Source organism: Aythya marila, assembly GCF_965140915.1.
Source record: "Aythya marila genome assembly, chromosome: 1".
NCBI lineage: Eukaryota > Metazoa > Chordata > Aves > Anseriformes > Anatidae > Aythya > Aythya marila.
Window position 1 is genome coordinate 16814112 of NC_139042.1, and position 24782 is coordinate 16838893.

General features: G+C 36.5%; 1 protein-coding gene across 2 annotated transcripts in view; it reads right to left on the bottom strand.

The window, feature by feature from the left end:
* Positions 1–24782, bottom strand: part of CWF19L2 (CWF19 like cell cycle control factor 2) — a 67827-nt gene that overhangs the window by 25839 nt on the left and 17206 nt on the right. For both annotated transcript variants that reach the window (XM_082784007.1, XM_082784008.1), the window contains exons 8-10: positions 23001–23698; positions 18146–18242; positions 15159–15248 (exon numbers count right to left, since the gene is read on the bottom strand). In XM_082784007.1, the coding sequence (XP_082640133.1) occupies positions 15159–15248; positions 18146–18242; positions 23001–23698 (885 nt within the window). The remainder of the gene's footprint in view (positions 1–15158; positions 15249–18145; positions 18243–23000; positions 23699–24782) is intronic.

The following is a 24782-nucleotide window of genomic DNA, read 5'->3' on the forward strand; positions in this document are numbered from 1 at the left end:
CATCCTTGCCTAATGAAAGCCTGTCCCAGAAACCCCAATCAAGTCTAAAAGTTCTGTAGATACTGAAGTGTGCTGACTCTGATGGCCTAATCATATTTTTCAGGAAAAGTGACCCAAAGGTAGAAGTTACAGAACAAAAAACTGTCTAAGTAAACCAAAACTCTCTTCTGTATCAAAGGCAAATCTCATTTTTGCAGAGCAAACCAAGACGTCCAACACTGGTCTGGCTCCAATAAGCGTATTCAGGGAGGCATGTTGCATGCACCACCACTTGTTCCCTGTATCAGCCAGATTATCTGCCTCGGTTGTTCCTTTTTCAGAACAGAAGGTATTTGCTCTCTCCTGGGAGAGGGTAGGGGGAGAAGAGGTGATTCACTGAAACAGGGAAAAAAGGCTGTGTCCTGCACTTCCCATACTGTGAAGTTCAAACCTGCCTGATAATAGGCAGGTTTGAGACAGGCAACCAAGGCAGGAGTACGCTGTGTTTTCACACCATCACTGGGCTGTTCAGACAGATGTAAGAACTAGTTATCATCCCTGCACAAAATCAGCATTACTTTGAAAACATAACAGCAACAAAACACTCAGTATCAGATGCGCAAAGACAAAGGATGAGGGTGTAAAAGAAGCAGGACGTACACACAACTTAAATGGGATATAAATGCAAGTGGAGTACTCTGGGCATAATGACAAACAGGTAACCAGTGCAAGTTGCTAGGGCATTTGTCATTTCTTTCTGTGTGTCAAGAAAACAGGGAGACATCTGTGAGTACTGTAATGCTTAAATGGCCTATGACTTAGCACAGCTCAGCCCTGTGGTAGCAGAAATAATTTTAACAGTTGAGAGAAATGAAGAATGGAAAGTCAAAGAAAAAAATAAGTTCTAAAAAACAGGATTAGGAGGGAAATTTTGTGAGGAACACTTTGCTTGACAACAAGAAACTCACCAATCTGAAACACTTGAGTGAAATAACCACAAAATTTCATTTGAAATGGTAGAAAAAGACAAGAGAGATGCATGCGCTGGCTAAATTTTACCCCTAATGCACACGCCAACTAATTTTACCCTTACTGCAAGATAACCAGGTACAGGAAAAATCATAAAAAGAGCAGTATTAAAAAGTAGGAAGGGAATAACTGTAAAAAATTATGCACTGCAAATAGGGAAAGCAAAGACAGAAATAACATAACATATCATAGGAAACATACAGCAAATGCCTTAGTTCTTTAAAGACTTGGGTAACTCTACAGGTTTGGAAGCTGAAAATGTAACAGCTGACATTGCAGCGAACATTCAAAACCCAGAGATTGGTTTATTAGTCTGAAATGAAAATGACATTTCTAAAGGAAAAAAACGTACTGTCCTAAACCTGACAAACCCACCTGGCCAAGCAGGGACAAGCAGCTCTCCCATAAGGGCAAGTCAAATCCATATGCAAAAGGGGATGCAAGTAACATGAGGCAGGTGAGTAGAAAGACACACCTGACTAGGGATTTCATGTGAAGAGGACTCTTCAGAAATGGTTGCTTGTTAGATTATTACCTGAGAATTGTGATGGGTCCTGTTGCCTTCAGCAGATGTTGCTATGGAGTTTCTAAAAAGATGCTTATCTTAAGTCCCTCTCTCCCCACATCTTTACATTGTCAAGAAAAGGGACGAAAATTTTCCATAAAGAATGGCTGCATCATTTCCATTCCCAGTCTCTAAGCTTTCACCTCATTATATAAACGACTTTTCAGAAAGATTAACCATGAAAAACAACAGACATTACAACACCAATGTTGGTTTGCTGAGGAATTGCACAGAATGATAAACAGATTCTTCAACTTACAAGCATCTAATTCCTTCTGAGAACACCTACCTCAAGATTTACGTGTCTTCACTACAAATTTTAAAATGCTGCCATGTCAAAAAGGAAGCCATTTCAGCAGCGATTATTTTCCCAGAATGAAGGTTTACAAGGTATGCTACATCTCAGAAAAACAGATGTTACATGTTCCTGAAGACAAGCTCCAAAATACTAGATACTAACAACAGTTGCATTCTGTTTTTTTTCTGATTTCTGCCTGCTGTCACAGTAACATACAGGCAGAAGAACAGGCAGAAGTGGGAACGCTTCCATTTTTCCACATGCAAGACTTCAGATGGCCTTCTGCCCCATTTGGGGCATTACACTTCCAGAAAAATGCAAACTTAACAGGAGAGAAACTAGAGAAACATAAGAATGACTAAAGGCCTAGAAAAAAAATATTTTTAAAAAAGTTGAAAGAAAAAATTAGACATAATTAAGAATATGCTAGTAAGCTGCAAAAACTCAAAAGGTTTTGGCAAATGAACTGCATGATGAATAAAAAGAGTAAAATAAAAGGGTTTTAAATCGCAGAAGAAATGCAAGTTAGGTAGCAGAAAGGTTCTTCTAACATTAAAGAGTGTAAAACAACAACAGTACGATTACCTAAGAAGAACGTGGAATCATCATCATGTTTGGTTTGGTTTTAAAAAACAAGAAAGGCTAGAAAACTGCTAACAACCCCGGATGTGTACAATGGAGCTAGAGATGAAGGCAGCAGGGCAATAGACTTCAGCAGGCTCCTGTTCACACATGAAATGCTGCAGAGGATAAACAGATGTAACACATACTCTGAGCCAGTACCCTACAGAAATCAGGGTTTTTGTTTGTTTTGTCCACAGAGTCCTGGCACAAGACACACAAGAATAACCATATTTAGATTTAATATTCCAGAAGAATAGAAAAAGGCACAAAATAGAGTAATCTTTAACTTTAGAAGAGAAAGTACAAAAAAAAAAGAAGTCGTCCATCAAAGGGAATTTAAAATAAGCAGATAAAAGGATAAAATAATTTTGGACAGCACAAAGGCTAATGTGTAGTCATGTGAAAGACTAAGAGTAATTGCATACTATGAACCAAGATGAATCCAACAGATCAAATATGCCAGGCATGGTTATTCAGAAGATTAAAGCAGTTAGTAGAGGTAAAAACACCCTTCAGTAGCCAAAATCCTATCTAAATATAAAATATAACTGAACTACAAACTGCATAAATTTGGAAAGTTTATTGTACATTAAAAAAAAAAAAAAAAAAAAAAAAAGGCAAAAGTTAATATTGAAGAGGATCTCCCTAAAAATAAACACTAAAACTATTTCTAAACACACCAGAATCAGAAAGCTTTCTGACAGAAAAATAAGAGATGATCAAGCAGTTACTGCAATATCAAAAGTGATAAAAATAAATTATTTGCATTCTAAATTTAAGATGTTGCTATTCCACATTTTTTATTTTATTTTATTAAATCATGGAATAGAACTTAGGAATCATCTTCAAAGTAAAATGTCAGTAAAAGGTTTTCAAGAAAGCTGCCATGAAAAATGATTCTCTCAGATTCCGAAAAACAATTCCAATAGATAACATCCATACTCTTCAGTACACATCCTGTCATTTAAATAGTCCACCGTACAAAAATAGTATAGCGTGACGAGTACAACATAAATATTTTTAAATGTGCCAAAGGCTGATTCTGGGAATTGCAATGTATTTAAGGTTTGCAATGGACAAACTCACACAAGTATAAGTCACTTAAGCAAGTGTGGTATATTCGGGAAAAGCCTCTTCAAGGAGAGGTCATGACCGCAGCACCATTAGACTTTTCTGAAGGACTTAAAGCTATGTGGTTACCCATCTAACCAAAAGAGAGCACTCAGAACTCTCATTTATCTGCTGAACTACTGTCAGGGACCTCAATTAATTCAGAAATGCACCATAAAACCTCACATATAAGAGGAATTATCACTCCTCTCTCCTCATTTTATCGGTTGTTGTTTCTAAAACAACTCTATAGGTTTGCATTCCTATGACTATATGACACAGTACCTGGTAATATCCATTCAGCATAGTACAAAAATAGAGTAATGACTTTCTTCCTACTAATAATCTCTGAAATCACCCATAAGACCTTACAAATATTCCCTAGAACTGTACTATCTTTCAGAGAAGAGGCACCAAATATCTTCTTGTGCTTTAAACAGAGATTCCAGAGAGTCTGGATTCTGCTTCTGTTTTAACTTGCTTTTATTATCTGGAATATGGATTTATTTCTTTACACAGTGGCATGGCATTACACAGCATTGCAAAGCTTACTTTGAACCTTCTCGAGCTGCCAAATTAACCACTTCTATTAAATAAATGTTTTATGCTATAAATACAAAATTGATGATATTACTAAGTATTTTTCTGATATTACTATAATGGTGATACTGGTTATAGTAATAATGTGATTAAATTACATAATAATGTAATTAAATATGATACATATTATTATTATATGTTAAAATTGAAAGTGGCAAAGAGGCTCAGTCACTATCCTTGAACCCTGTGATGACTCTTACACAAATATTATTCAAAGTCCTAAAAAAGCAAGGATTGTCTGAATTCACTGAACTAGACTGGACTCATTTGTTGTCATTAGTGAAGGAACATAAATTCCTGCTTCAGGCCAATTAAATATGCAAAGTACACAGTAGTTCTCACCAAACATACAAAATGCTATAGAGCGATTAACACAACTGAACAAAACAGAGCAGACACGTCTGCTTTCAAAAGATAAATGCTTAAATTAAATACATAAATAAAATTCAGTTCTGAAAAAGATTTTTGAACTCTCCAGAGATTGTGTCTGTTCCTGCAGAAGGAAATAAAAAGGCTCTGCCACCACATGTGCAGGAACAGACATCCGAGTACCTAAGCAAACATGAAGTAATGAAGGAAAAAACAAAGCTTGGTGACAGTCTTCAGCAAGGACAAACCACAACAACTAAACACTAGCTCTGATCTCAAACGAATTAGGTGCTGGATTAAGAATATTTTTTTTTCTTTCCTTTCTGTTTCCTTTCTCTTACAGTCTATGGCAAATGGAAATGTTTTGAATCCATTGCTCTCTTATTCCTCTACTGGTCTAAGTGTCAAGGAGACACGTGGCACTAATCAGCGGGCTGGACATAGCAGAAGACCTATCTTCCATCCTCTGTCTCTTTTCCTCTCGAGGTGTTTTCTTCTCCCATTTCAATTACCTCTTACTCAGTTCTGTGGTTGCACTTACACTTGAGTTACCAGAAGGAAGAGTCAACCCCATTCAGGATGAACAGCCTGCCTCCTTCAGCGCTAACCATTTGTAAGAGCAGGTCTCACCACTGTACTCATTGCCTTGAGTGCCCATGAAAGGTAAGTTTCAAAGCATCTATGCTACCCCTTCAGGGTCTGCCACTGAATAATGCGAATAATGGGAGTGTCAACTTCAAAGGCAATACCTATAAAATCAATAGATACAGCATTTTCCGTAGTAGGACCAAGGTCTGGCTCTCCTAGCAAGGTGAAGTTAAAGTGTTACAGGTCTGTAGCAGCAGACCACAGTATAAAACTTCAGTTTGGGTTCTTGTTGAGAGGGAGAAAAAATAAAAATAAAAGTAAAAATTAAGGGAAATAGGAGCACAAGGAAGCAAGAGGTTCAGCCTAGGTTAGAAACTTAGTATTTCAGGAAAGACCCGGTAAACATAGTAATAGGCATCACTATTACAACTTTAAAAGGGATTAGGCTAATAGTGAAAGAAGATTGAAAAAAAAAAAAAAAGAATAGTTTTTACAAGACCAGAAAGTTAATGTACCGTAATCAGCACCCTGCATTTAACAGAGAGGAGATGCATTAGAAAACCTAACGGGGGCTGTAACACAGCAACAAAGTAACAACATCAGAGTATCTTCATCAGGTAGCGCTAGGTTTATGTAGAAAGCATGAGACTCAAAAAATAAATAAAGTCATAACTTCTAATTCATAAGTGAAAACATTCATTATTACAAAAGGTATAGATATAAATACTAATTGTTTTGTCTCTTTTTTCCCCACTTAGAGTGACATTAATAGCATGTTACGTAAAAATGTAATTTTGTCTTACAGATATAAAATTGGTTGCCCTTTAAATTCAATTTTTTGTTCTTATATTATGAAAAAGAATATTTTATCTAAACTGCTCATTACTCAGAATAACTAACCTTATCTTCTTATTCATCTCCTCTTTACATTGAACACCTCCAATCAACCCTGCATTCAATAATTTTTGTTTGCTCTCAGTACTTATTTTCTTAGAGTATCTCTGAGATGGCCGTACAGCCAGCCACAGGACCAATACTGTGCAATGCACAGCAGCTTGTGGTGTGTCCAGTAACAAGGAAATATCAGCAAGCCACATATCTCAAAAATACAACTTTAGAAGAAGGTTTAAAGATGCAATCTGGTATTTCAAATTGCTACCTACATTTTGAAATAGTTATATAACCATAGCACAAATAAGCCACTGTAAGCATGTGAAGCATCTGTAGGAAAGGAAGAAAAAGACTCAATAGCTTGTTTTTATAGCAACAGCATCACATACAAACTAAATTCTCAGACCATAAAAAAGAAAGGTATTGCAGCATATTGGTTCTTAAGTCCACAAATTCCTGTTTCATCTTATCAGACAGAAATGTCATATAAGACCGACAATGTGATAAGCAGAAGTTTGGCATGTGTAAACAAAAATAGTATTTAAGTATATGTTATTTCCTTAAGTAAATATGAAGATTTAGTAACAAGTACGTAGAATTCTAAGCCCAGTAAAAATACTTGAACAAATTTCTCTATTTAGAAAAGAGATTTTCTCTAGCTCTGATGCAAGAGGTATTTTCAGACTATATATCAGAAAAGATAGCTTTAAAAACTGAAAGCATCAGAGTATCCCAACTAGCAAACAGTCATTCAAGCTTATGGGGGGGGGGCATCATAATGCATCTTCATTAGCAGGACAGGTAGTTCAACTTGAAAAATCATCATTAAAGGGGTATATGTAAAATAAAATTTAAAACAAAAGCAAACAGGTTCCTCCTTTCCATATGAAATCAGAAGTGTGTGCTGTATCACAAAGGCTTTCCAGGAATAGTTTTGCTTTTCTTTTTTTCTTTTGAGGCAGGGGGAAAGGAAATTTGTGAAGAAAGAAAATTTCTGAAGAAAAATAGAATTCATTATGAAGAAATTTAGTGAAGGTGCAGACACACAGCAATAAAAATATGCAGAAATTCTGCTTAGTATTAAGAGAAAAACCGACCTAGAACTATGGCACCGCTGAGTGCAAGTGCTGCATGGCACTTGGAAAGGACTTTTATTTCTAGTGTTAGAACATACTCCAAAGCTTCACATGATCTGCTTGAAGTTTTATTCACTCTGCTCTTTTATCCCTGTTAATTGTACTGAAATCAGTAAGAAATATTTCTTTTACTTGCTAATCCAGTTTCTTGAGTACTTCTTAAATACAAAAAAAAAAAAAAAACAAAAAAAAAAAAAAAACAATTTCCTCTAAATTACATTTAGGAAGTTAAGAAACTTTGTCTTAATATGTTTTTGTCTTATAATTGTTTAATCTTCTCTAAATGACATGAGCAAGAGTTTTCAGGAAATACTCTCACAGAAGCTGCACATACCTATTATTTCTGAAAAGTAAGTACTAATGCTATTAAAGCTGTTCTGCAAATGGATGCCCACTTTATTATTCCTTGTTTTAGTAAGAGCGAGTCATCTCTCTGAATGGGGAAAACAGACTTTTGCTGAAAAAAAAGAATGGTACAGCCATCCTGCAGACAAGATTCAAGTGTGATGGAACAGCAATGATTAGAAATTATGATGCGCTGAAAACATTTGAGAGTAATCAGGCCAAAACCCATCTGTTGGAGTATCTCCACACCATCCGAAGCTCCAAACAAAATCACAGGTTTTCATCATGCATTTAGCAAGGACCATTAACCCTCAACAGTCCAGCTTTTACACAGGTTTTTTTTTTTAACAGGTGTTTCAGGTGTATTCTTCCATGAAAGTTTTAAATAGTTTTTAAATAATGTTTGATCTTTCTCCTAAGTCTTGGAGACTTACTACAACCGTACTTAGGTTCTGCATTGGGTATGGCACAACGAAAGGCCACTCAACCCTGTAAAATTAAAACATATTACAGGTAAGTTTTGACAACCAAATGTTTTTATTGCAGAACAACAATCTGCTTTTATATTCTCATTTCCAAAACCTAGAATGTTGGTACACCTGCAATTTTGAATGCTACTTTTCAAGGGTGGGGTTGTTTCAGTTTTCTAAACATTTCTAAACATTGCATTTGAGGTATTGACTATATTTCTTCTTTCACTTCTTGTTCCCAAGTATTAACTACTGTCTAATCGGAGTTATTTCAGTTTTGTTCCACAGCTGATTCCTCTCACCTACTCCTATTGTCATATGGTTTAGTTGTCTCAGGATAAAAACTGTACTGCAAAAGACATCTGGGCATGGTCCTGTGCAAACTACTGTTGATGTCCCTGCTTGAGCAGGGAGGTCAGACCGGGTGACCTCCAGAGGTCCCTTCCAGCCCTTACCATTCTGAAATTCCGTGAATTTCTTCAGATAAAGACCCATTATGTTCCATCCAGTCTCTGCTCAATCGTAATTGTACGTAATGGTATGTAATGGATTTTTGCATTTGAAGTATACTAAGTTCCTGATGTTATAAAGGTTTCCACTAAAAGATGAGCCCTACTTATGCCATAAAACTGGCTAAATTAAGAAGCAGCTTTTCCCTCCACTGTAACATGCCCTCCATCTGAGAGATGTACAAGCAATGGACTGGAGAGTGTTATCATTGTCTGGAAAAAAGAAAATTCTCCCTTAAAGCATTGTCATGTTAGTAATTTGCATGCTCTAAAGTGAAATATATTGCCTCCCAAAACTGAAGCCTATTGTTCTACACATACCTTGCCCAAAGGACTTTACAGAAGCACTACACACGCTTCATTAGGAAAAAAAAAATTAAAAATTAACAAATTTCTTCTGAGTTTTTTTGCTCTTTGTTGTGGAAAACATGTATCAAATGCCGTTTTATTTGTTATGTTTTAAGAATATTTATTTAATAAGTCCTACTAGATTGAAGACACCTGCATTGTCACAGAAAATTCAGTTATTCAAATGAAGACTTGCTATGCTGTAGTCATTCATATTTTCCTTACAATTTACCTCAAATGCATAACAGAAAAGCCTTTATTGTTTTTTCTGCTTTTCAGAACTGTACTCTCTTTTAAATACACTATGACAGTATATTTTCTACCATGTTATTTTGCTTAAAGTACCGCCTTTTACCTTCCATTCAATTTTGTATTAGTTTTTGCATTTTAAACACAATTCATCATTATTAAGAATTGTCTCCAGCAATCACTCAGCACAGACTACTTTTTGTTTTCTGCATACTGATTAAGTGCTGTGGAACCCAATAATAGGTTTTAGGTTGAGAAGGGTGATTTTTGTGTTTTGTTTCAGTTGGTTGGTTTGGTTTTGCTTTATATTGTTTTTCCCCCTTTAAAATGTATCTATTTTCAACTTTGAGTATAAAATTGCATTAACAATTTTTATAAGATTCATACATTTACATTTAATCCCCCACCATGAATAGAGTTCTAGATTTACCCGATTCTGTACCATGTCAATATATTTCCTGATCAGAAAACACAATTAAGCCAGTTTTTAGCAACACAAAGGCAGACTGTTTTTCATTTAACAGATTTGACTATTTCTTAGAGGACAACTGCAGGGAGCATTGAAGGAAGTGTGAGAAGAAAATGGAAAAAAAAATCTTAAAAAAATCAAAAAAAAAGAAAAAAGGTAGGGGACACAAAGCACATTGTAAACTATTTAGAATCATCACGAAGAACACCTTCTACCTCCAAATTAAAGCATAAATGCCTTCTCTAACAATGGCAAAAAGTGAGCACCTAATTAAGAGTATAAGAAGAAAGGATGCCTCCAAGCATTTGTGACTTGGTGACTTAAAGAGCCAGATACCATTTCTATACAATTCCCAAGGGGTTTATTTTTCATTAACTTTTTCAGTCTCTTCTTGAATTTATTTAAACTTCCTGTATCTACAACATTCGAGAGCAACCATTCTGCAAAGAATACTTCTGCATTTGTTTCCAATCTGGCTTTTGCTCATTTAATTTGTTTACTTCCTAGGCTTTGTACCACTAAAAACCATGGCAAACAAGCTGCATCAACAGAGTGGTAATGTTTTAGACAGATATTGTCAAACAAAAATTAAGAATAAAAGCATAAATTACATCAGTTATGACTGGTACTGACAATAGCAGAGATAACATCCTCAAAACTAACACACACTCACATCGGGAGTCATGTAGCACTTTCAGACAGCAGAAATACAAACTATGCTTAGAGATAATCCAAGAACAGGTAGAAGTTATTTTTTAAATGCTGAAGCCTCCACAATTTTCTGCTTTCTTGATACCGAGCCAGAAGGACATATGGTTTCCTCCCTGATAGAGCAATGGAGCCAAATTCAAAATGTTTTACAAGCAGATAGGTCAAACATTTACTATGTTTAGTTAAATAGAAGGAAGTGTAGAAACTTTGTATCCCTGATCTTACCTTACTTAATAATTCGTCAGTTTTATCCATAAGAAAATACAGACTTGTATCTCAAAGTGAGGACAAGATGACTCCAGCTTTGAGAATGTTTAGGAAGAAGATTAGGTGGGGAACTCATGGTATGCACATGTCCTTGGATGTGTGAATGACTTAGTTTAGTATGCATGCCTAAATTGAAACTGTAAGGTAAGAAAGATCAAGATGACCTGAGCATGCACAAGAGTTGGGTTCAACCAGGAAACACACTGAGGAAGACTATCAGTGACCACCAGCAGATCCCAAAAGACCACCAGTAGAAACAAATGCACATGTGTCAGGGACATTTACATGTTTTAATGAGTTCCAGGAAATAGTACAAATACATTAACTGTTCCTTGGAAATCTAATGAATACGTATATTTTGACTGCATGTAGCCTTTGTAGTTGGGCAACTCAGCGTGCACACTAAGTGGAGTGATCCCCTGTGCGCCTGCTGCCGCAATAAAAGACTGCCCGCTCTCTAAAACTCCAAACTGAGTCTTTGAAAGTTTTTTCGACCAACTTTTACAGTAACACTCTCTCCTTCTATTCTGTAAGTACTCATTTTTGTTACCTATGCTAAAAGAGAAACACTATGGCACAGCAGCCTTCTCTTACACAGATTCACTAGGGAACAAAGTGCATCTCTGCTTTTCTCAACAGACCAATAAACATTTACACATAGGCATTTGAACATGAGCATCATTTAATTCCACCTAAAATTAAATTCAGGGTTAGTCCAAATGCCTCTTTTGCACATTCAAACTTTTTTTTTCCATAGATTGAGAAAGTTGCCTTGTGCCCAAAGACAAAACAAGCACAATCTACACTTTGAATTCACTTTTTAAGAAGGTTCACTGCAAATGCATTCACTGTAATTGTATAAATGCAACACAAGTATTGTCTACCTGTCTCTCACTGGAGCTGACCATGCACAAGCAGTTGAAACACCTGTGCATTTTGCAATTAGTACTTGAATCACAGACTTCCCATGTCTAACAAACCCACAGTCTCTATCCCAAAAGAGCTGTTTAATCCAATGCACCAAACGTCAGGCTTGTTCAGTGTTTAGAGTGTTTAACCATGGGCTGTCCTGATCTAATTCCATGTTTCAAAGTAGAAAAATAGCATCAGAACACTTAGTAAATATTACTAATACAGAAAATAATCTGGGGAGCACTTAAGGATATCAGATGCTGACATATTTAGAGGTGCAAAGAGAAGAAATATTAATAAATTACCTTGTACTAACAGTTGTCTGCTCCTTTGCTAACTTAGAGCAGCCTGAGAGGCAGCGGTGTGACAGCACTGGGAAGTTGTATCTTCATTAATGCACTTTCAGGCATGAAGCCTGACACTAGCAGTGCTTAGCTCTCCTAACAGAACTGCCATAGCACACCAGTTCATAGGCTATTGAAAATAATTCATTTTCTATTTAAGTGTCTGATATGGATATAGATAGATATTTAGATATATTATCAACAGCATAAGGTACAAGAAAGAAGTAGGAAACAGCGTAACTGAGAAATGAAATATTTAAGATCAAAAACAATGTGGAAAAAATTAAGTAAGTTCAGTGAGCCAAATCCCCAAACAACATTCTCTAGTATTTTTCTTGAAGTACCAGAAAAGCAAGAGAACAGCTACCCATGCATTTGAGAGGAATACATATAAAAACCAACCTCTCTAACCCTATAAAAAGCTATTTAAAAATTCGTATCTCGGTTCAGACAAAATAATTTCTTCTATAAAGAGCCCCAAAACCCACAAGCAATTTAAGAACAATTCAACTAATAAAATTTTACCATTTCTGCACTTTGTACACATGGAAGGCTAGCAGTTGAAAACAAATTAAGTGCTAGACAGGCAAAATGAGGGCCACTAGTGCATAAAAAAAACACTTCAATAGTGCTGAAAAATAGTTTCAGACAAAGTCACTATTATTTTTTCTTTCAACATCAAGACAACCCAAACATGCTTTAGCCTGTACTGAATTTTAATCTGGGATACTTTCATACAACAGAAACTTACGATGTTATCTGCGGTTTTTCACTTTGATAGAAATGTCACATTAACTACTAAGAACAAAAAAGAAAACAACAAGCCTCTTCCTCAATATAAATTTTAGCTACACAATTACCCAAATGGGCTTATTCAAAATGCAGCTATGGATTTCTCCCTTGCTTCAGTATCACATACAATTTTCTTGCTATTCTAGGTTCAGAAAGATGGACGCATTCGTGCTTTTTGGCTTCTTTCAGCTGGAAATCTCCACTTGTAACTTCTAAAGGCATTACAAGCAGCAGGTCCTAAAACTAAGCATGACTTTGGCCAAAAGGAACAAAGTAAAAAAAACAGTCCTACCAGGACATGTAGGTTTGAAACATCAGGATTTGAAAATCGTGCTTAAAACCAACAATTTGGGGTCATTTGGGGGTAGAATTCTTGCCTAAATCAAACCAACTATAAAAACTAGGATCATCTCTATTCTCACTTAAATTAAATAAAGCAGGATTTAAGCCGCCACTTGAGAGTCCCTTCCCTCCGTAGTTTCCTGATCTCTTCAAAGCCAGCACTGTCCTCTCTACAAACCCCAGCCACCCGTGCATGCCCCCTTACACTACCATGAGTCTTTATTCAGTCACACAGTGAATCAAATTGGGAAATTGATCCATGTTCAATTAATCACAAAGGAGGAAAAAATAAATAAAAGACTAACTAGGGAGATTCATTCACTGCTTCTTGAATTATCTTCCCAGTCCTCCCAACAGAAATGAAAATACAGCAAAGCCATGTTTTAGGACCTTTCAGCACAATGTTGGCCATGCTGCTTCAAGGAACCAGAGAGAAACCTGCCTGAAACCAGCCCTGCTGCATCTGGAGGGCACCATTTCCACTGGCAAACCATGAAAAGTCCATAACACTGGAATGTCAGCAGGCCTGGTTCTCACCAAGTAAAGATCATTTCCACAAGACAGCTGAGCTAACACAGAAAATAAGCATTCTGAGGTGAAGAGACCTGAAAACCAAGCTCATACATGCAGGAATTATCTAAGATGCTGATCCTAGGCTTCAAAGAAAGCCAACACGGAAAGCACAAGGGTAAATGTTTTGCATCCAAGACACTTCAGAGGGGAAAGAGCCCTGTTTCTAAATCCCTTCAATCTTCAAATAAAGTTTAGATCAATCACAATACTAAGGTGGTCGTTGGAGGCTTAGCCAAGCCCCCGTGGACTTGAAGTATTAACAGTTTTTTTCCCCAATGTTTAAACGGAATACAGAAGGAGCAGGTGCCTTTTAAGTCTGCAGACCTGACTTAAGTCTATAAGCACAGAAGAGTGCAAAACTGAAGGTGGACAGGCACACAAAAGACACAAGAAAAATCAAATAGAATTGAATAGTTCAGTTGGAAGAGACCTACAAAGATCACCGAGTCCAAATCGTAATTATCTTATAGCATATTCTTGAATAGAAATAATAATTCCTTCAAGGCTTCAGGGCAGCAATCTGGTATGTTGTAGACTTTGCTATACTAGAAATATCTGTAATTCCTCAAAAAGACTCCTTCTGGACTACTTAGACATTTTTCAGATTCCAGTACAAAGATTGACTAAGAGCCATGACAGGCCTAATCAGAAGGATGCAAACATGTTCTTCATAAGTTTAATTTCTCAGTTCCCAAACCCTTGCATTTCTGAACTCAGTGCTTCTGCACATATGGAGAAATCTCCACATTGCACAGCCCCCATCACTTAGTAAAAGCAAAAGCTAGAAGATCAACCACTGCCAGGATGACAAGGGCTAGAATGGCCTCATGCTAAGTATATTTTCACTTTTTTTTTTTAATGACTCTCCCTTTAGAAAATTCAAGCAGTATTTACATCTTGTACTTTTGCAATGACCACATGTTGCTAGTTTTAAAAATAATTTAAATCAAAATTAAGATAAAAATCAGAGTACGGTTAAGGCTTAAGGCCGCTCAAAATTGTTATTCGTAACTCATTTTCCAAGGAATGTGTCTTTATAAACTTTTCTGAAGACCACCATAACCTCACCGTCTATTTCCAATTTTAAAACCTGAATATATTTTTCTGTCATTACACTACTCCAGTCTGCCTTTTTTTTTTTGTATATGCACAAAAAAACATGCTTAAGAATTGGTCTGCAGCAAAGCATACAGTTTATCTACACAGAGCCTTGGCAATACTAATTTCTTGTGAATTCAGGGACTGAGACTTAATACTTTAATATGACTGTCATGATGTAGAGGCTAGAGGTCAACCTCCATTTCAATCTGCCTTCTTAATGACAAGCAATATACTAGTCAATAGAAGAGGTCTGGGATTAACTCTTCCTGGAAAAAAATCAGTGGCTATTTGAACTCTGCTGACAACACGTGGATGAATTTTTACTGTTGAACTGGGGTCAAATTAGACAAATCTGTGATGTTCTTGTCCGAGTCTCTTCTCCATCAATGAGGACCACAGCCCATAAATGAAGGTATGGACCCTTCCTTACAAGTCATGCCTTCTAATATTCTTAAGTACATTTCATGTTCTCTATGATTCATCTTCTACTTGCATTAACATTGTATTAACACAACAAAAAATATTTTTTCCCCTTACCTCTCCACCAGACTTTGCTAGAATCTGCTGCTGAGTCTCTCTTAATTTGCGTGCATTGTCAAGTTCCTCTTGAAGTTTTGAAGCTAACTCCTTCAGAAAAAGTGGTATTATGAATTAGTTGAACCATTTTAAACTTTTAGAAGCCTTTCTATAACAAGTAACTATTCATTTAATTTCTTTACATTTTGATCTGTTTTTTTAAAACCCTAGTAACAAAAAAGACTAAAGAAAACATCTCAATATAATTCACACAGTTCTTTACCAGAGATAAAACACATATAATCAGCCAGAACAGAGGTATCTGAAGTATAGAAACATATATTGTAATAAGAACGCCAGAAAAATTATGTTTAAACATTACAGAGTTAACAATAAACGTTTTATGTAGCTAAGCACAGATGCTACTTCTATTCTTCTTTTACTCTAAGGATATTAGATAAGGAAGCCTGAACACGTAAAGTGTATAACACACACATACACGCGCACACACACAGAGGAAATAGAGAAACGTCTCTCAGAGAATTCTGATAATGCAGTTCTACATTTCTCTACATCACATGTCCAACTTGGCACTTAAAACCTGACACTTTGAGTGTTAAAATGGAGAGGAGATGGAAAATGAGAGCGATACACAGTCCTAAGAAAACTGCGTTTGACACTCCTGCTCTCTTGCCCATCTCTTCATGAAGTAAAAGGCAATTTAGATGCTCTTGGTTTGCCAAAAATTATCAGGTGACAACCTATTAATCTATAAGAAATACAATCATTTATAGTCTGACCATTTTGCCAGTTTCATTGATTGGACTCCAACAATCATGCCAACACTTAGCTCCCCCAGAATTAAGTAATTTGATCAGTGCCATGCAGCGAGTCAGTAACAAAAACAAACTTGGATTTCATTTGTCCCACATGGTCAACCTCGAGCTCCAGCCACTAGGATGTCCTGTTACATAACCATCTGTTCCGATGTGTGGGGTGAACTTGTTTAAAGTTCAAGCTGCATTTTCGATCTGAGCAAACAAAATCCATTAAAATTATTTAAAGAGCAACAAGGCAAAGATTAGTTATTTTATGATTTATATTGTTGGGGTTGTGCTAATTTTTTCATTTTCTAACCTAATTCAGAGTGTACGTGTAGAAAAAAAAATAAATACAAAATTAACAAAATTGTAATGTTGTCTTCTGCTACATGATTTTGGTCAAAACAAAACCATTTAATAATTAAAGAATTACTCTCTCCTCACACACCATCTGTATGTTTATTCAAAAGACTCCTATTCTGTTACTGTCAGGCTAAAAAGAAAGAAATACTTCTGCCCAAACTTTCGTCTAGACCATGCTACTGAAGCACAGCAGATGATGAAAAAGTCTCAATTTTTGCTGGTCTTCATGATAGCCTTTGGAAAACTTCACGCACACAGACACCCCACACACACACACCTTATAGGAATTAGTGTATAGATAGCTTCAACCATCTTCCCCATGGGAACACAGCGCTATAAAATAACATCTTTGAGTTGCTGGTACTAGTCCATCACAATCCTATAATATAATTACATTCATTCATAAATACACTTTTTCCTCACCAGTGTATTTCTATCCCTACATATTAACTAGAAAAACTACAGATTAAAGCATGGAGGCAAATACTTAAATCATTAAAATTCGTTATGTCTTAGTAGAAAATACGCAGCTGTAAGTTAGTTACTTCTAATTCACTTTTGCGATTGATAAGATTTTAAATGGACAGGATTTCAATGAAAAGTGTACTTGTTCAAATTTTATAAAGCTACATACATGCGTTTGTGTCTAAAGTCTGTGAAAAAGATCCACAAAATAAAATGTTTAAAAATATTTATGAAACACTTTTTCCTATCAAATTTAAATTGTGATAAGGGCTTTGTGAAAGACTAACACTATATCCTAATCCAGCAATAAATGGTATGAAAACCATCCTAAAACTTCCTACAGAGAATCAGCAACCCTCATGCAATATTAGCCTGATACTTGAATTCATAACATGCCTTGCTTGTTACTTAGTGATGCAGATTTTGGTGCACAGGCTGTTACAAGAGGCAAACAGATGCACTGATAATTAATTAAAAAAAAAAAAGTCCATAGTGATAAGATTTACTTCTAAAAGTAGTATCCTTTGAGAATCTTCATAAGAAGTCATCAATACTTTAGAGCAGCTACTCAAAGCATTTGTAAAACATACCTTAAAAACTAAGAGTATGACCTTGTTATAACTGAAATTTTCAGGCAGCATTACTGAATGCAAATAACTCAGTATAGCCATCCTTAATGTAATAAAAATGTACTTCCAGAGCTCAGTGTTCAAAAAGAGTAAATTTGTGATCTGTCAGGTTGCTGTCTGAAACGAGCCTTCAAAAGCAACATTAAATGTGCAGCTGTGGATCTCGGCTCCCAGCCTCATGCAGATCAGGCAGGGTAGGCATTTTGCAGTGCTGTCCACAAAACATTAAGTTGTTCCCACTGCAGAGCTGGATACAATAGTCTATGTGACTCTTCAGTTTCTAAATCCTAACCTAATGTGTTATGCTTATACAGCAGAGCTATGGATCACAAGCATCTTCTTATGACAAAATTAATGAAATAACAAAAAGCTCAAGACACTTTCTGTCATAAACACTGACTGGGAGCTTTGCAGTTTTCACCTGCTCCATGCTTAATAAAAAGACATTAAATCTTACAAAAAAAAAAAAAAAGAACATCTATTCTGAGATATGCTGCCTTGTATACAAACCTGGCAACCTGATCCCTCTACTCTAGTTTATGAAGCATGGCATTTGAAGAAGTTACATTAAAAGTACTATATTTATTATCTTCAAGTCTTATCTGATCAAAGTTCACAGAACTTCTCAATTGCTTGAATAAACACTTTTGTTGCTGTTGTTGGAGACTAAAGTACTGTTAGCTTCAAAGAAAAATTCCAGTAAAGCATGACAATTTTTCAGAAACATTACCATGTTTCCCATGAGCTCAGCTTTCACTATCCTGGCTCCCAGTCTGTTCATCTCTTCTTCACTAAGCACTCGAGGTGGCTCATCCTTTGATGTATCCCTGTAAAAAAAAAAACAAAAAACAGCAGCTCTAAACTCATACAAAAACAATGCAGTATTCATCTGTATAATTATTATATACCTACTGTATTGGCATATAAGCTCCAACTGTCAAAATAACCAGTAACAACGTACCATAGAAATGTATCTGCAGTCAGTAGTAGTTACTGCTTACAACACTTCTCTTTTACGAAGAACACTACCAAGGTGTCTGAAACCAAAAAAGCTTAAACAAAGCTTTCACGAGGTATGTTTCATTTTACTTTTGAGGTCATTAAAATGAAAAGCACTGTCTAATGAACACTTTATCAGCATGAAACAATGGTCAAGAGCCACCTGCAGTTATAAGCAAACAAAAAGAAAGGAAAAGATGAGTAGAAAGAGTAACGTAAACCCATCCTGCATCCATCCTTTCTGGCTTTGGGCATGCTCTTTTACTCGTCAGCTCCAGCAAAATCACCCGTTTCCTAGTTCCTCTGTATGCCAAGTAGTCTGCCACCTCAAAGACTATTTCTATGCCCAAATTTATCTACTTACAGCACAATCTTTGTTTATAACAATTTTTTGGCTGATATGGTAGAATTTCCATGGAAAATTAACTGGTACCATTTTTAAAACACGAAATCTCCCAGGGAGACTATTGCTAATAGCTTCTTATAATAAATTACACCTCTAAGAATTACTGTAAAAAGGTAAACAAGTTTTGCTCATTTTCTCTAACCTTAGAATAGACTAAAAACAACCAACCCTGAAAATAAAATAGTTAACAAAAGAGACATAAGAATATAGTTATGATATTGGTCCCTGCTAATAAAATGAAGAGAAACAATTCACTCACTACTCAATATGATTAAATCCTATAAGATTTGAAGAATGGAAGAACTTTGAAGTGATGTTTAACTGCCAGATCTCTCATGGAGAAAGATTACCAAAGTTACTTTTATCTGTTTTGAAGATGTTCAATCCCAGAAGTCAACGAGAATCTTTACATAACTACCAGAAGGAGAATCTAGATGATGTTCTTAATTCTCCTTAACCTGTATTTTCAAAACAAGCCAGAGCACCTCAGTAAAAGGATCAAGAGATAGTTATTACTTTATGTATGTTTTTAAAGCAGCATGAGTGCTTGAATCATCCATCACCTAAAATTTTGAGACTAATGACGTGTTTTTCATCCTGTCTCAGATTTAACTCTGAGGCAGTCATGTTATTAAGTGTGATTTTCAGCAAACGCTAGCTGGATGGACTTCTCCCATAGGGAGATCCCTTGGGCATCCAATCAGCACCTTTAATTAACCTGTGTCATAACTGTCCAAAACACTTTGATTTATAGGTTGAAGAAACTCCCCGTGTTTTAGAAGCAATAAAACCTAAAAGGTACATCGTCAGTGTGAGAGATGAGGAATTGAACCAGCAACACCTATTAATTCAAGTCTTCGAGTCAGTGAAGTTTACTTTTTGAGACTGACTGAACAACTCTGGAAGCGTACATGTACTACAACCCTTACAACTTTAGGAGGAGGAAGAAGAAAGTGGCAGCTTATAAATTGTTCCCCAAACTAACTGCCCCCAATAGCCAACCCTGAAAAATTGCAAGAGACAGAACAAAACACAGCTCTTCACTGAAGGGAGCAGGAACACAGGTCAGATGCTGTCTCAAACACAGCAAGATGAGGCACACAGGGAGCTGAGAGTCAGCTGAAAGGAGCTTGAAAATAAGCCAATAAGCAAAACTCCACTGTTTTCCAGACCTAAGAAATTTTCACTTTACTAATAAATCAGCTTGGTAATCAAATTGGTTAAGAAATAGAATTACGATATAAAAGCAGATGCACAATTGGGTTTAACAGTACTAAAACAGAAAACATGCAAAAGAAAGTATCAGCTAAATAGCTTCTATGCTTAATTCTCTTCTGTGAAAGAAAGAACAAAATTACCTCAAGTTACCTTTTCTATCATAACAATTTAATTCAATGTACTTGAACAAGCAAACCACTTCCGTACACAGTCTAGTTTCCCAAATTTTCCATTCTGCCCAGCTACAATTAGCATTGCACTTACTACACGTGGTAACCAAAAGGTAGAAGGTGCAGCTTTTGTACTTGTCATACAAAGAAGAGAGTCACCATTACTTAACAAAATACAAAAAATATGATTGTAAAGCAGTAGTTGCTTGTTTTGAGACAACAATCAAGTGACTGGGGTGCCCAGAGCCAGGATGAGAGGCAATGGGCACAAACTGGAACACAGGAGGTTTGGGGATTCTGTGACAGTATCACTAACTACTACTTGTTCTTTACATACTGTACTGGGTCTGGCAAGGATGGAGTTTATGCTCCTCATAGCAGCTCGTATGGTGCTGTGTTTTACACCAGTAACTAAAACAGGGTTGGTAGCACACCAATGTCTTGGCAATTGCTGCACGTACAAAGACAACAGTCCCCCGGCCCCACAGGAACCGAAAATCCATGGAGCAAATCAGAACAGATGCAGGGTCTTCACAAGGTCTCTCTCACTATCTGTGCTCTGGACGATCACCAGAACTCTCTTGTTGTTAATTGCTCATCATTGTCAAAAGGTGCACTGGATGTCAGAACTTGAATTTGACACCAGCTGTACGGCAGAGGTGTTAGATCTTGCTTCCTCCCTTTCCTTTCTTCCATGACAAAAAGAGATAAGGAGGGTAGACTTTCTAAAGGACTGTATGACATTTACACAGATTATTTGCTGCTAATCAGTGAAACATTAACAAGGTACAAGTTTCATATCTGTATAAAAAAGGGTATGAATTAAGACAAAAGGTAAAAACCTAACCACAAATAATTGTGCTTTTTTTTTTTGCTTTTTTTTTTTTTTAAATCTGTGCACAAAAGCACCTATGGATCACTGCTCCTTAACACGTTTTTATTTTCCCCAGGCATACAGCTCTGAGTATATTTTCATTTTCATGCAGTCTGTGCCTGAACTGCAGTGCAGATGCACTTTGTGCTCTACCAGCTCCTGATAGCACCATCCCTCCCTTACACAAACACCAAGGCTCCTTTATGGAAGGCAAAACAGACGGAAGACAAGTGTGGACCATGCAGATCTGGCACTTGAATGAAGTCATGAACAAAGCACGACTCAGGAACTAAGCAAGTCTCACATGTTCCAGCTGAGATAGGCCATAAATCATTCTAACCAGAAGTTTACAAACTGCACGTTAGTGGTAAGCCCCAGGCACTTCAGGGCAATAAATACTTCGGCAGTATCTGGAAAAACAAAAAGGATCGCTGGATTCGACCATCTAAACGTCTCGTACACTGCAGATGTAATGCTACCAGGTACTATTCTCAGAGTAACTAAAATGAAGATATATTTCTCATTTTCCATCGAAGGGAAATACTAAAACAAAACAAAAACAAACAAAAAAAGCATGACAAATACGAATGGGATTTCCCATAGTGTATGCAAACTGCTCGTAGCAGTATTGGGAACAACTCCTGCCACAATGCATACTCAAACTCATGTTTAGAAAATAACAATATACTATACATCATGCAATCTCTCTTCCTGCTGTGAAAGAAAATGTAAATTTCATTAGCTCCCTTCAAGGTAGAAAACGTGGTAAGTAAAATCTAGAAAAACTACCCAACCTGTGCAATACAAAGAACCGTGTAGACACAGCCACCTGTTTCTGGTTGGCCACATGGTATGATTTAATGCACAATTTTCCTTTGCAAAGATATAACAGGGTATCTGAAAGTACTATGTGTAGGAACAGTTGTAAGTAAAATAAATAATTTTAAGGTATTGCCTTGTTATTAGACTCCAACAATTACACATTAAATATAAATTCATGATGTCACTTAATTTTTTTACAAAAATAAATGACAGGTGGTTATAAGAAACAAGGAATTAATATCTGATTGCATTTCATCAACTGCTATTTCCAACTAAATCATATCAGCCACCTTACATACTCAGGCCAAGAATAATTAATCGTCCAGTTTTCCCAAGCAGTTAAAGTCTATGTGCCAGCATAACACCACCCTGACTCAAACGCTTTTGCACATGCTTACCTACTATCAGGAAGATCTGAAGGAAACCATTCACAGTAATTACCACACTACTCATACCACTGGAAGAGCCGGCAAGCTGGTAATAATGGAGAACAGGTGGCTTTGAATGGAGTAACAGCTTGGTTGTCTGCAGCTGATGTTTCTGACCACCCCTCCTTACTATTCTCCATTGTCTCTCAGTAAAGCAAGTCAGGCAGACTGAAATTCCCAGCACATTAATTTTGCATTTTCCTTCCCGTTCCTGCTCATTTTTTTTCTCATTTACAGAAAATACACTTTTCTAATCAGTACCTTCTACTATTTTTCATATGCTGTTAACTTAGCTTATAAACATATCTCACAAGTGGCAAATCTATCCCTTGCTGCAATAATTATGTCAGCTGCTACTCAGCATTTCCTACTATTTAATCTTTGTCTTCCCTAAATTAAACAACAGATGAAGCATGTATTGTTTTTGTTTTGTTTGTTTGTTTGCTTGGGGCAGGGGAAGTGCTAAGAAGCCAATTTCACTGCAGTGTGCACCAACTTTATAAAGACGCTGCAGAATAATCCATCACTGGCAGTTCTCAAACATGCTGAGGAGACAGAAGTAGGGGTGTTCATTACTTCTAAACAGATCCCAACAAGCTAACCAAAGAGATCTGACCATATAACTAATACTACACAAAGTCAACACAGTTTTAGGTGTAGTAAAATACCTGGAACATGATGTTTTAGTTTCAGATGATGTTTGTTTCTTCTCAGAGGTATCAGCTTGGTACTCCTTTTGTGATTTCTCTTTTTCATCACTTGGAGTTCTTTCACCATCAATTTTTGCCACAGCATCTGATGACTTCTGATCAGATACTAATTGTTCATTGCTGTCTTGTGTGTGTGTTTTTGTCCACAATGCAGTATCCTCACTAGGTTTTTGAAAACGACTGTTCAAAGAGCTATGAGCATGCAGTTTTGAAGAGGACTGCTGTGGCTTGTAGTCCTTTGGTGCACTGTAAGATGACAAATCATCTTCAGAGGGTTTCAGAAATTTGTGTTTTATGTCACTTAGAGAGAGACTCTTTCCTTGACTTTGTTTTTCATCCCTGTGTTTTTCAGCTTTGGAGCTGTAACCTCCCAGTTCTGAGTCTCTGCTACTGTGTCCACGTTTTTGGTCTTCTCTTGATCCATCTCTTTTGTAACCTCTGTCTTCTTGCATCCATCCCTTGTCATACCTCTCTCTCTTATGTCTCCCAAACGTGTTCCTATCATCTTCATGTTGTGTAGTGCTTTTCATAGGCTGTTCTTTCTTTTCACTTTCTGAATAATCAGTTTTCTTCCATCTATCACCTCTATAATAATTTTCATTTTTCGACGCAACTTTTTCAGCTGCTTCTAACCGTGACTGAAATGCCTCCATTGACTGCAAGAAAGAAGAAAAACGTCATACTGCTTTTAAGATCATAGGGTATTGTAAAACTCTCTAAGAAGTATTACAAGAAAGGCACCATTCTGTGAAAATGAGTCACTGTGCAGAGCTATGAGCCATGGAGTGGAAAGGAAGACTAATACAAAAAAGAGAATTTATAGTCTAGTGTCTGAGGTGCTCTGTTGGGATGGCATTTTGATCCCTTCTCGTAGACTATTTCTAACTTCCATTTGGTGACTCTATAGTAAAGTGCTGAAGCACTCCCGGAAACAGGAGCCAAAGCCCCAGAACTGTCTCCTCCTGGTAACTTGGAGATGAGGTGCTTAAGCTAGAAGAAAAGTTTCCTCTTTTTCGCTCATGAACTTCACACTTCGGCTCACCAGATGCGTACTTTCTATAGAACCAACGATGCTCCCACTAAACCACTTTATGATCCAGTTAAATTCTTAAAAACACAGGCGAGCAGGTCCAAAATATTTAGCTTGAAGCAGGCTCTAAAGCTCAGTCTCTAGCTTTCTGGACAAGAACTCTATCCATTAAGCAATTATACAAAATGTGGAGTGTTCCTCTTCCCTCTTTTGAGCTGAATTAAATGCCACCAATTACAGGATTTTGCTCAAAACATTGCATGCTGAGGTACATCAGGGAAGAATCTCTTTCAATCACTACCCTGGTACTGCAGCAGCTAGAACATTCAGGTTGTTTTTACCTAGTTTCTTGAAAAAGACTCTTAAATATAATATTCTTTAGAATCACTCATACCAACAAATTTCCACCAGTGCTGACCCTGTTTGTTTTATCATTCATATCATATGAAGTCATACATACTGTCTTATCCAAGACTTCCGCAATAAAGCCTACCTAACCAAAAAATAAAAAAAATAAAAAAAAATAAAAAAAAAATAAAAACCACCACCACAGAAAATTCAAATATATCACTATGGCTAACACATACTGAACTCCCCACACCATTGACCAACGCTTTTGAGGTCCATATTTCAATATGCAGGGGGACAGGCCTTAAAGAGTTAATGATGTTATGGTAGACAGTCATCTAAATTCATTTTTAAACACTTCA